Raw genomic sequence first — 14540 nt, forward strand, 5'->3', positions numbered from 1 at the left:
CAGAAGCTTAGATTGTGACATCACTGAGTCAACAAATTTTGTTCAAAACTCCTTAAAATTTCCTCCAGACATAATACTTGAATGGAACACAGCATACACTATATTACCAAAAGTACTGGGACGCCTGCCTTTACACGCACATGAACTTTATTGGCATCCCAGTCTGATGCCGCGTACACACGACCGTTTTTCATGATGTGAAAAGTGCAATTTTTTTAATTGGTCATTAAAAACGATCGTGTGTAGGCTCCAGAGCATTTTTCTCGACGTGAAAAATGGGCATTACAAATTTAGAACATGCTCTAATTTTTCTCGTTGTTTTTCACATCGTGTGTGTTAGGCTTTAACGACAGGAAAAAAAGGCGCATGCTCAGAAGCAAGTTATGAGACGGGAGCACTCGCTCTGGTAAAATGAGCGTTTGTAATGGAGATATCACATTCGTCACGCTGTAAGAGACTGAAAAGCACAAAGACTGAAAAGCGCGAATCGTCTCTCACCAAACTTTTACTAACACTAAATCAGCAAATCAGCCCAAAGGGTGGCGCCATCTGGATGGAACTTCCCCTTTATAGTGCCGTCGTACGTGTTGTACGTCATTACGCTTTGCTCCAGCATTTTTTTTTTCACGATCGTGTGTAGGCAAGGCAGGCTTCACAAGAATCACGTCGAGAAAAACGTTGTTTTTTCTAGGACATTAAAAACGGTCGTGTGTACGCGGCATTAGTCCTTGGGTTCAATATTGAGTTGGCCCACCCTTTGCAGCTATAACAGCTTCAACTCTTCTGGGAAGGCTGTCCACAAGGTTTAGGAGTGTGTCTATGGGAATGCTTGAGCATTCTTACAGAAGCACATTTGTGAGGTCAGATGAGAAGTCCTGGCTCGCAGTCTCCAGTCTAATTCATCCCAAAGGTGTTCTATCGGGTTGAGGTCAGGACTCTGTGTAAGCCAGTCAAGTTCCCTCACCCCAAACTCGCTCATCCATGTCATTATGGACCTTGCTTTGTGCACTGGTGTGCAGTCATGTTGGAACAGGAAGGGGCCGTCCCCAAACTGTTTTCACAAAGTCTCAGTATCCTGACGACTTAAGAGTTCTCTTCACTGGAACTAAGGGGCTAAGCCCAACCCCTGAAAAACCACACCATAAATGATTTGGACCAGTGCACAAAGCAAAGAACTTGAGTCCCGACCTCAACCTGAGATGCTATTTATTAGCACAAGAACCAGTCCATGAGAGTTTAAAAGAGAGTTTAAAAGAGCTTTTGTAACCCTCAGGAGCCAATTTGGCCTATTGCAGCCTTCAAAATAACCTAAAATCACCCTTATTCCCCTTTCCCACGGACTCCAAACAGCTCAGATTTTCAAAGAAATCTCAGGAAAATGCATACTCTGCTTTAATATATCAGTAGAACGGATGAGTGAAAATCAAACAAAAGCCTACCAGAAGCTTTCAAAAATTGTGTTCACAAATGATATACTAACCCTAAAATGAATTATCAGTGAGCTCCCTATTCCCCATGCAGGAATAACTTATTTGTTCAGAGATTTTTAGATCTAGCACATTTATTTTCACACTGCTACCAGTAAATGCGTTTTCCTCTCAAATTTCTGAGAAATTACACTGGGCATTTATTTAGTGGACTGGAGAATCTAGAAATTATGATGAATAACTAGGTGCCGCTCTTTATCTTTGCAATGCATAATTATGTTTCACTTTATAGATTAACACAGACTTTGCATGTTCAGATTGCTTTTGGTATGTAGTATTTTAACTATAGTCATTTATATTTAAAGGGGTTGTAAACCCTTCTATTTTTTCACCTTAATGCGTCCTATGCCCACAAGGTAACCCCCTTGGGAGAGCGCTTCCCAGAGGAGGTTATCTGATGCGGGGAGGAGCCGAGACAGTCACAGAGGGACCCCAGAAGACAGCGTTCAGGGCCACACTGCGTTCAGGGCCACACTGTGCAAAACCAACTGCACAGTGGAGGTAAGTAAGACATGGTTATTATTTAAAAAAAAAAAGAAATCGAACCTTTAATATCACTTTAAGTTAAATTTTTTATATATATATATATATATATATATATATATATATCAGACTTGATTGACTACTTGGCCTGTTTTCTGTCACCACTGTTCTAGGTTTCAGGGGTTGATTTACTAGAACTTAAAACTGGAGAGTGCAAAGTCTGGTGCAGCTGTTCATGATAGCCAATCAGCTTCTAACTTCAGCTTGTTCAATTAAGTTTGGTAAAAAAAATGGAAGCTTATTAGTTTCTATGCAGAGCTACAGAGGTGAAGGAAGCTTATTGATGGTTATAGGAAGCGACTGATTTCAGTTATTTTTTCCAAAGGGTGTGCAACCAAATATTAAGTTAAGGGTGCCAAGAATTTTGACCAGACCATTTTTGGAGTTTTGTGTGACATTATGTCCAATTTTATTTTTTTCCTCACTTTTTTTTGTTTTGTTCCAATACACACAAAGTTAATACACATGTGTATAGCAAAACATGTACTTTTCTGTGAGAAATACTTGATTTTCTGGAAAAAATTATTGGGTGCTAAGAATATATATATATATATAGAGCAATGGACAGTGCCGGTAGAGCAGTGGACGATGTCAGTAGGGCAGAGATTGGTGTCAGTAGGTAATTTTAATAATTTCTTTATTTTTTCTCTTTTACAATTTTATTTAATTTGAATTCTTTTTACAATTAATAATTAAATATTTGGTGAAATATCAAGGGTCTAAACAGACCCCTGATGTCTCACTTTTGAGACAGACAAAGGGACTGAGGACAGAGATTCCCCAGTCTCTTTCTCTGCAGCCAAGCAGCAGGGGGAATCTGTGCAGTACAGCACACCCTGGGGTAGATTCACATAGACTTACGACGGGCGTATCAGTAGATACGCCGTCGTAAGTCTGAATCCCCGCCGTCGCAACTTTAAGCGTATGCTCAAACTGAGATATGCTTAAATGTTGCTAAGATACGACCGGCGTAAGTCTCCTACCCTGTCGTATCTCAACTGCATATTTATGCTGGCTGCTAGGGACGTGTACGCTGATTTACGCCTAGACTATGTAAATCAGCTAGATACGCCGATTCACGAACGTACGCCCGGCCATCGCAGTAAAGATACGCCATTTACGTAAGGGGTTTTCAGGCGTAAAGTTATTCCACCAAATACATGGCGCAGCCAATGTTAAGTATGGCCGTCGTTCCCGCGTCGAAATTTGAAAATTTTACATTGTTTGCGTAACTCGTCCGTGAATGGGGCTGGCCGTAATTTACGTTCACGTCGAAAGCATGACGATTTGCCGACGTCATTTGTAGCATGCGCAGTAGGATAGGTCCACGGACGGCGCATGCGCCGTTCATTAAAAACGTCAAATACGTGAGGTCACTAGTATTTTACATAGGACACGCCCCCAACCAGCCTATTTTGAATTAGGTGGGCTTACGCCGGCCCAGTTACACTGCACCGCCGTAAGTTTCAGCGCAAGTTCTTTGTGAATACAACTACTGAGCCAAATTGATTCTACCAAAAAAAATCCTCTCCGGATTAAATTAGGGACCCTAATTTAGGGGCTATTAACAGTATGTATGCAACGCCTTTTCCTCCCTTGAACAAATAAAACATTTATATAAAAAATCCAAATTGAAAAAAAAATGTATATTTATGGAATATAAAATGTTTATAGACTGAGCGAGCAAATGTTTGGTGCAGATTCAACAATTCCTTGAAGTGATCCTAAGCATGAAAGAAAGCAATCCCCCCAATATACAATGTTTTAAGTGTTTCATATCTTGCCTATATTTGTTTGTATCTGAATAATATACATGGAGGGGGCCGTATACCTTCTGCTTGAGCTGTAAGACGGTCTGTTTTATTTGGTGAAATTCCTTGCATGTGTCTGAACAGATTCCCGGTTTCAACACATTGTTGAATTTCTCAAATTCTGCAAAGAAAAGCAATGTTTGTTAGAAGAAAGTAAACTCATTACTTAACATGTGGATGTGAGAACACTGCGCTGACAAGTAACTGTTATTGCATTTGTGTTTCAGAAAAAAAAATCTTTATAAAAATGCTTGACGAAACCATAAAAGGGGGATTTACCGTTCGGTTATGGCAGGATTGTTTTATTTTCTTTCTAGGACTGCAGGAAAACATAAGTCTTAATAAAATACCTACAGACAGCAAGACATGAAAATAATAAATGTGTAGAGGCACAGTCATAGAGACCTGCAAAAAAGGCCTGGCACCCCTTTGTATTTCCCCAACTGGCCAATAAATGTGCAGTAGGCATGTGCATTTCGTTTCGTTCCGAATCAAAATTCGGACACATTTTTCATTATTCGGACATTCGGATGCATACGAATTCCCAAATTCTAATATTAACGAATTAACCGAATCCGAACGAACGTTTTCGAATCTAAAACCCGCGTACGAAATTCGATCAAATTCGTAAACAAATTCTATTCAAATCGAATCGAATTCGAAAACAATTCGATACGAAAACAAATTCGTATGAAAATTGAAAGCAAATTTGAATCAAAATCTAAAAAATATAAATCGATTTCTAAAAAAGAATACGATAAAATAGAATATAAAGTAATAAAACAATAGAATGAAAATCAAAGAATAGTAAAGAACAGAATATAATTTAATAGAATGTAATCAAATACAATAGAATATGACCTGGCTTCTTCTATCTATCTTCTATCTATCTATCTTCCATTTTCTGAAATTCGAAATTCATATAGAATGAACTCAAATTCGAATAGAAAAATATTAGAAGAGTAGAATAATAATATATATATATATATATATATATATATATATATATATATATATATATATAAATATATTTTTTTCTGCTCTATTCTAATATTTTTCTATTCGAATTTGAGTTCATTCTATATGAATTTCGAATTTCAGAAGATGGAAGATAGATAGATAGAAGATAGATAGAAGAAGCCAGGTCATATTCTATTGTATTTGATTACATTCTATTAAATTATATTCTGTTCTTTACTATTCTTTGATTTTCATTCTATTGTTTTATTATTTTATATTCAATTTTATTGTATTCTTTTTTAGAAATCGATTTATATTTTTTAGATTTTGATTCAAATTTGCTTTCAATTTTCATTCAAATTTGTTTTCGAATCGAATTGTTTTCGAATTCGATTCGAATAGAATTTGTTTTCGAATCCGATTGAAATATTATCGAATCCGGTCGAAATATTTTCGAATCCGACGGGATTTTTCGAAATTCGGTCGAAAACAAACGAATTCCGAAAACTTATTTAACACATGTAACTAATCTAACTTAACGAAATTAATTAAATAACGAATTAAAACGAAACTAAACAAATTTTTCCCTTTTGCACATGCCTAATGTGCAGTGGAAATACTGTAGAAATTTTACTTTTTTCCCCCTCTTTTTTAGTTTTAGATAGAATAGGGCGGGAATATGCAATTACCGGACCTCCAGCTGTTGCAGAACTACGATTCCCATGAGGCATAGCAAGACTCTGACAGCCACAAGCATGACACCCAGAGTCAGAGACATCATGGGACTTGTAGTTTTGCAACAGCTGGAGGTCCGCTAATTGCATACCCCTGGTCAATAGGGAATATTTATGTTCTGGTTTAATCATGGTCAGTTTTTTGTTTGCTGTATAAGTTGCATCATGAATATTTCACTTTACTTCCTGTTCTAGAGACACAACAGGAAGTGAGAGGAAATGTTTCTTAAAGCGGAGTTCCACCCAAAAATAGGAAAAAGGAAAGATCCTATATAACAATTATGTACCCTAGCTGAAATACAGGAGAAGTATTTGTATAATGTAATGAATTTTGTATAATTGTGTAATTTTTGTATAAATTAATAAAAAGGAAATGGAAAACAAAAATAGAACTTCCGCTTTTTGGAATCCTCCCCCCCCACCGGTGTCACATTTGACACCTTTCAGGGTGGAGGAGGGAGCAGATACCTGTGTAATCCAGGTGCTTGCTCCCACATCCGGACATAGGTCGCTGTATCAACCTACGCCACTACCAGCGCCTCCTCCATCCCCCTGCTATCTTCTGGGAGACACACAGGTCCCAGAAGACAGCAGGGACCAGTGGGATCGAACAGCACGACTCTTGCATGCGCAGTAGGGAACCAGGAAGTGAAGCCGCAAGGCTTCACTTCCTGATTCCTTTACCGAAGATTGCCGCGCCTCCACCCGAGGGACATATCGGCTTCGGGTGTTGACATCGTAGGTGCCCAGGACAGGTAAGTGTCCATATGTTAAAAGTCAGCAACTGCAGTATTTGTAGCTGCTGACTTTTAATTTTTTTTTTTTGGCGGAACTCCCCTTCGAAGCAGAGCTCCAGGCTCCTTCAGAACAAATTAAAAGGCCCCGTACCCACGGCCGAGGAACTCGACGTGCCAAACACATCGAGTTCCTCGGCCAGTTCAGCACTGAAGCCGCCGAGGAGCTCGGCGGGACGAGAGCTCCCATAGAACAACGAGGAAATAGAGAACATGTTCTCTATTTCCTCGTCGAGCTCCTCGTCGGCTTCCTCGGCCGAAAGTGTACACACGACCAGTTTCCTCGGCAGAATTCAGCCAGAAACTCGGTCGGAAGCTGAATTCTGCCGAGGAAACTGGTCGTGTGTACGGGGCCAAAGTCAGCAGCTACAAATACAGTAGCTGCTAACTTTTAATATTAGGACGCTTACCTGTCCTGGAGTCCTGCGGTGTCTTCATCCAAGCCGATTTTTCAATCGGCTCTCGGGTGCTGGTGCCGCCATCTTTGCTAAGGGAAACCGTCAGTGAAGCCTTGCAGCTTCATAGCGTGTTCCCTACTGCGAATGCTTGAAGTGCTCTGTGCATTGTGAATGGCATGGCTACAGTGGAAGGAGAAGGCGGGCTGATCTCCCAGCTGAGTTTGCCATGGTAAGCTTTTTTTTTCTTTAATTTGAGCTCTTTGCAGTAATATTAACACTAAAAAAAAAACATGACCATGTGTAACTAAACATAAACAAATTTTTGGGATTGTTTGGGTTGGTCCTCATATTAGTTTGTTTTAGCAAATCTAAAGATGATTGATTGTATCAAATTGTAACATCTATATGTTGAGCTTAAGGCTTCATTTCCATGGACGTTTTTACAGCCACTTTTTTTATCCTTTTTACAGCTTAAAAACGCCTGTCCATGTTTAGAGCTTTGGAGCTCAAAAACGCAGCGGTAGCGTTTTTGCTCTTTTTCTTTGCGTTTTTGAGCGTTTTTTTGCGTTTTTTAACGTCTGACATTTTTACAGCTCTAAAGCTGGAGCTTCAGAACGCACTGCTCCTGTTTTTTTTTTTTGCAGCTTAAAAACTGGTCAGCCATCTACAGCTCAAAAACGTCATGGTGGGCATGAGGCCATAGACTAACATGGAAAGCTGTTTTTAAGCTGCAAAAAACGCTCAGAAAAGTGCCTGTAAAAACGTCCATGGAAATTAAGCCTTATACTTCAAGGATTTCCACATCAACATGTACAGTCAATACATTTTACTAGATCAGTGGTCTCCAAACTGTGACCCTTTGCTTGCCTTTATCCGGCCCTTGAGACATTATTTCTTCCACTGACACAAACCATAGGGCATAGTTCCTTCCACGGACACCAACTACTTCTTCCCCCAATACCAAAGATTGGGCATTGTTTACTCCCACTGGGCACAGTCCGGCCCTCCTAAAGCCTGATGGACCCTAAACTAGTCCTTACTTTAGAAACTTTGGAGACCCCCGATCTAGCTCAATTACCCTTAACTCTTTCCCTGGTGTTTTTTAATTATATTTGATTATTTGTGTTAGCTGTGATTTTTTTATGTCACAGGACAATTGTGCTACTATTTATCAAATGTATATCATTTGTATAAAAAGTTTTGAGAGTGAGACAAATATAAATTTTCACAAACTCTGCTGCTTCATTGTTTTTAGATCTTTTTGTCAGATGTTACTATATAATTACAAGCATTTCATAGATGTCATAGGCCCCGTACACACGGCCGAGGAACTTGACGTGCCAAACACATCAAGTTCCTTGGCCAGTTCAGCCCTGAAGCCGCCGAGGAGCTCGGCGGGCCGAGAGCTCCCATAGAACAACGAGGAAATAGAGAACATGTTCTCTATTTCCTCGTCGAGCTCCTCGTCGGCTTCCTCGGCGAAATTGTACACACGGCCGGGTTTCTCGGCAGAATTCAGCCAGAAACTCGGTCGGAAGCTGAATTCTGCCGAGGAAACTGGTCGTGTGTACGGGGCCAAAGGCTTTTATTGACAATTACATGAAGTTTATGTAAAGAGTCAATATTTGCCGTGTTGACCCTTCTTTTTCTGCAATTCGCCCTGGCATGCTGTCAATCAACTTCTGGGTCACGTCCTGACTGATGACAGCCCATTCTTGCATAATCCATGCTTGGAGTTTGTCAGAATTTGTGGGAGTCCAATCACTGTATCTTTTGCAGAATATCAGCCTGTCTCTGATGTTTTTCCTGGAGAGAAGTGGCTTCTTTGCTGCCCTTCTTGACACCAGGCCATCCTCCAAAAGTCTTTGCCTCACTTTGCGTGCCTGCCTGCTGCCATTTCTGAGCAAGCTCTGCACTGGTGGTGCCCCGATTCTGCAGCTGAATCAACTGTCGGAGACGGTCCTGGCGCTTGCTGGACTCTCTTGGGCACCCTGAAGCCTTCGACACAACAATTGAACCTCTCTCCTAAAAGTTCTTGATGATCCAATAAATGGCTGATTTAGATGTAATCTTAGTAGCAGCAATATCCTTGCCTGTGAATCCCTTTTTGTGCAAAGCAATGATGACTGCACATGTTTCCTTGCAGGTAACCATGGTTAACGGAGGAAGAACAATGATTTCAAGCACCACCCTCCTTTTGAAGCTTCCAGTCTGTTATTCTAACTTAATCCGCCTTGTCCTTGTCAACACTGACACTTGTGTTAACGAGAGAATCACTGACACAATGTTATCTTTTCATGGCAAAGACGGACTTTGCAATTAATTGTAATTCATCTGATCACTGTTCATAACATTCTGGAGTATATGCAAATTGCCATCTTAAAAACTGTGGCAGCAGACTTTGTGAAAATGTATATCTGTGTCTGTCTCAAAACTTTTGTAGAGGGATATAGACTCAAATACATTTTAGTGCGCTTAAACCTATGTGTGTGTGTGTGTGTGTGTGTGTTTGATGAGACAGGGGGCTTTTTTTGGGGAGTGTTTATTTACTTTGTTTTTTTAAACCTTAGGCTGGCCATAGAACATAAGGAACCAGCCGAGATTCAAACCATGTTTTGGCAGGCTGAATATACCAAATCGATCAATCAATCAACTTGGGTACAACCAGTCTGCCAGATTCACTTTCAATTATTGCTAGTGGCTGCTATAGCCGCTATCAATAATCACTGTTCCCTCTCTGGGGTGTGTGACAAGAGGTGCAAGAGAAACCCCTCTCTAGCTCAATCTTCACCAGGTATGTTACACTTGCCTAGTATAGAGAAGGTGAAGCCAGGCTGCCAATCACAGGAGGCCTAGCAAAGACACTTCTGTCCTTTTTGTGACAGCTATTCTTGTTTTTTTTGCATACATCAGCAGGAGGGTGGGCTGGTTAGTGGCAGGTTTGGATGATGACCTTTTAGAAAAAGTCTAATAGGCAGATTCAGAAAGACTTAGGCTGGTCGTATCAGTAGATACGCCAGCCTAAGTCTGAATCTACGCCGACGCAAATTTAAGCGTATTCTGGTAACCAGATACGCTTAAATTAGGCTAAGATATGAGCGGCGTAAGTGTCTTACACCGTCGTATCTTAAAGTGTAATTTTTAGGCTGGCCGCTAGGTGGCGCTTCCATTGCGTTCGGCGTAGAATATGTAAATCACTAGATACGCCTATTCACGAACGTACGCCCGGCCGACGCAGTACAGATACACCGTTTACGTAAGGCATTTTCAGGCGTAAAGTTATTCCATCAAATAGTCGGACTAGTAATGTTAAGTATGGCCGTCGTTCCCGCATCAAAATTTGAAAATGTTATGTCGTTTGCGTAAGTTGTCTGTGAATAGGGCTGGACGTAATTTACATCCACGTCGAAACCAATACATCCGTGCGGCGTACTTTGCCGCAATGCACACTGGGATATGTACACGGACGGCGCATGCGCTGTTCGTAAAAAACATCAATCACGTCGGGTCACAGTTAATTTACATACAACACGCCCCCCACATCCTCATTGGAATTAGGCGCGCTTACGCCGGCCCCATTTACGCTACGCCTCCGTAACTTAGCAGGCAAGTACTTTGTGAATACAGTACTTGCCTTGCTAACTTACGGCGGCGTAGTGTAAATACGATATGCTACGCCGCCGCAAGAATGCGCCCACCTACCAGAATGCAGCTATAAATTTACATATCGACAGCAATCCAGTTCAGTCTACTTAGTCTACACATTTTTTGGAAAAGCAGACATGCATATTAAACAGAGCACGTTATAAATAGTGTTGAGCAGAATACGCCATATTCGATTTCGCGATATATCTCGAATATATAGTCGAATATTCGAGATATATTCGCTAAATTCGAATATTCGTGATATTTTATCGAAATGAAATGATTGCGAATTTTCGCTATTGCGAATGCGAAAATAATTGCGAATTTTCGATAACTGCGGTAGGAGCACTCTGATTGGCTCAGAATATTCTTGATATTTTTTCGAAATTTCGCAAAATGCGAATGCGATATTTACTGCGCAATTTCGACAAATGCTGTAGGAGCACTCTGATTGGCTCAGAATATTCGTGATATTTTACAATACAAAATAATTGCGAATATTCGGCAAATGCGGAAGGAGCACTCTGATTGGCTCAGAATATTCTTGATATTTTACAATACAAAATAATTGCGAATATTCGGCAAATGCGGAAGGAGCACTCTGATTGGCTCAGAATATTCTTGATATTTTACAATACAAAATAATTGCGAATATTCGGCAAATGCGGAAGGAGCACTCTGATTGGCTCAGAATATTCTTGATATTTTACAATAGAAAATAAAAAGTGTTTTGCATTGGTGGTGATTCTTTACTCTATCCATCTGTCACAGCCATTTGTCAATCAAACACCTTGAAGATTGAACACGTTCATGCTGCATGCTTTGGACTTTTTTTCACTTCACATATCAAAGACATTTTTATGAAAGATTATTTTTCTATTCACTGTGAATTTCACAAGTTATTTGCGCTTTCTTATTTTATAATTTGCCCACATGTCTTGTCACTAGACATATTTTTTATTCTTGTAGAGCGACTCCATTTTCTGTCTTGTATTAATTTATGTTGTATAACATTTTTGAGTTGCTGCTGTATTCTCCCCTTTTTTTAAGGTATGAGCAATTTTTTCCTTCTTACAAAAAAATAATAATATCAAACATACAAATATTCATAACAGAAACATACACAAAGCCCCCCCCCCCTTTTGCATCAGAGACAATCACAGTTCTCCTACCACAGTTATCGAAAATTCGCAATCATTTTCGCATTCGCATTAGCGAAAATTCGCAATTTTTTTTTTTCAATTCGGCAACATAAAAGGATCGCCTCAGCTTAGCTACACGGCCCAGGGTCTCTAATCATACCAGCAATGCTTTTAGACGTCGATAGGATGTGATCTGTTTTAAAAATAAAATTGAAAAAATGCGAATATTCGGAATTGCGAATATTCACCGCGAAATTCGAAATATATCGCGAATACTCGAATATGCCATATTCGAGCCGAATATTCGCAATACGAATATTCGTGAGCAACACTAGTTATAAACATACAACTAACTTTACATGCCTGGAGAAAGGTTTCTCTTTAAGCCAAGAAATGTCCATATCAGATATTATTTTCCTAACAGCACAACGTAGTATTACATCAGGGAATTACATGAAACAAGGATGAGTATTGGAGTTGTTCATTTGATAGATGATGTTATAGTTCTCTCCATTCTTTGTTCTGCACAGTGCAAATGTGTTTGCAATTTAAATTTGTATTAATAATTATTATTGCCTTAACCTACTTTGCTGTATATCAGGTAATAAATAAAAATATATATATATGGAATGCATACAATATCTGCAAAATGTTTCTGAGTGCAACCTACAGAGCTGTGTTTGATCTGTGCTAGAAAACGAAAGCCATTAAATACTTGGGCAAATATTCATCTTAATTTCTAAAATGGTTCCAGGCAAAAAAATAAGATTAGTATTACTTTTTTTTCTGCAAGTATGTGAAATTCGAAAAGTTCCAGACCTGAGCTAGTTCCAGATTCTGATAGGTGAACTCCGAAGCCTAAATTGTCCAAGGAACCTCTGTGCCTTTTATTAAAGAGTATTCCAACTGTTATTTTGGACAGTTATCTATGATAATAAAGGGCTAGAAAACATATCTATGTACTAAATTGTTTATCTCCCGGTAAAAGGCTGAACTCAATTTATTGCTAAATTTATTACCAATGTTTTTAATCAATATTCTGTAAGGTTCCTTTCACACGGAGTGGAATCCGCTCCGATCAACAGGGGACCCTTGAGCAGATCCTTTGCTGAATCTGAGCTGACATGGGTGGGACTTTGCTGTCTGTTTACACCAGGCTACCTGCAATCTGTGACTTTTAGGTCCACAAAAAACAGACTTGGATGGCCTCAGTGGTAGGTGTATGTAATGGACATGAGACCATTTACATCCACCTGTCCATGGGGCTGCATGGAGCTTGAGGACCTGGTCCTATTGGACGAAACACATAGGATGGAGCCAGTGTATATTGATGCCGTTGATTAGACATGTGCACAATAAACATTTTCGTATTTTTTTGTTCCGTTTCGTCTCGTTACGTAGATTCGTAAAGATTCGTAATTTCGTAAGACTCACGTTTTTAAGACCCGTTCGTATTTCGTAAGACGCAAGTTTTCCTATTCGGACCCGTTCGTATTTTCGTAACAGTTTTATTTTCGTTTATACTGAATGATTCGTAATTCTGTCTAATTTATTTTCGGTGATTCGAAATTTGTAATTTTGTTAGATAATAATTTTTGTTTAATGGATTTGTAATTTTGTACTTTCGTAAATACATAGCAATACGCGGCTAATCCATATTAAGATATACTTTCTCTTAAGCCCCGTACACACGGTCTGACTTTTTGCCAACAAACTTCAAAATGAGCGTTTTCCAAAAAATCCGACCGTGTGTAAGCTTTATCGGACAAACTTTTTCGGTTTCGGCCAACTCCCTTCAAACAAAAATCCACGGAAAAGTTTGTTTGAAGTCCGATCGTGTGTACGAGGCTTTACACTGTACAATGTGACTCAGCACAAAAGAGATAAGCTGATTGGCTAAGATATTAAGTAAGATACATCACTCACTAACTACACTGCCCAGTGCCCAATCGAAAGAACAATACAAGTACACAAATTTACGAACAGACAAAGAAACGGATTTACAAAACACACAAATGAAAATACGAACATACTGTACGAATGAAAATACGAACAGACAAAGGATTTAAAATACGGAATGCAAATCGTTCGTTATAGATGTCATTTTCGTTCTTTTGCTTTTTCAGTGTTTCGTATTTTAGTAAGATTGTCCAATCGTACGTTCGTATTTTCGCTTGTTCGTTATTTTGCTTATTCGTAATTCCGTAATTTTCGTATTTTGGTTCTTTCAGCTTTTTGGATGTTCGAATTGATCCGAATGTACGAAAACTAACAAAATCCATCCGTTGCGAATGGGAACGCACATGTCTACTGTTGATCTATGCTGCTGTCTCATGATGAGTGGCAGCGCATACGTGAGTTTACACTTGGTGTCTTTTGTTCTCTTTCTTGTTAAATAAATAAGATTTGATTTGTGGAGCAGGAGGGTTCAACTTCAAACCATTCTGATATATGTGGGGGAAAGGTTCTTATTGGCTGGGGTTCCTATGATTCACCATTAAAGTCGGTCTGCAGGGGGAGATTGGCTTTTTTTTTTTAGGTACACTTTGGTGATATTTGTCAACAGATTATATATGACAACTTTTTATGGACATTATTTTCACAGTCACTTACTGTATCAATGTTTATTTTGTTGTAGGGCGCTTAAAAAATGTATTACATTTTTTTTATTTCTGAGAACATTATTCATTATTAAAAAAAATTTTTATCTAAAATTACTTGGAAGGTTTTTTTTTTTTTTTAATAAAACAGTTTGAAACTAAAGATTCACTAAAACTGAATTCTATGAAGCTTTCTGCCAATACTGCAAACAAAATAAAAAAAATAGACTATCCTGTACCTGGCTCAAGCTGACCCTGGTTCCTGTACTATAGAGTTACAGTCAGCAAATAAATGGTCTCCAAAATGAAGATATTTCAGCTACTGTGAAAATCTGAGTTATTGGGTTTGGTTTACCAAAGGCAAATAGGCTATTTACGTTGCAAGGGACGTTGCACTTTGCAATAGAATTTACTCCAGAGTGAATG

At 39.1% G+C, this 14540-nt stretch overlaps 1 protein-coding gene across 2 annotated transcripts in view; it reads right to left on the reverse strand.

Annotated features, from left to right (window-relative positions):
• The window catches only part of CCBE1 (collagen and calcium binding EGF domains 1), a 511379-nt gene that overhangs the window by 15408 nt on the left and 481431 nt on the right, over positions 1-14540 (reverse strand). For both annotated transcript variants that reach the window (XM_040337897.1, XM_040337890.1), the window contains exon 7: positions 3862-3962. In XM_040337897.1, coding sequence (XP_040193831.1) covers positions 3862-3962 — 101 coding nt within the window. The remainder of the gene's footprint in view (positions 1-3861; positions 3963-14540) is intronic.

This window comes from Rana temporaria, chromosome 1, assembly GCF_905171775.1.
Source record: "Rana temporaria chromosome 1, aRanTem1.1, whole genome shotgun sequence".
Taxonomy (NCBI): Eukaryota; Metazoa; Chordata; class Amphibia; order Anura; family Ranidae; genus Rana; species Rana temporaria.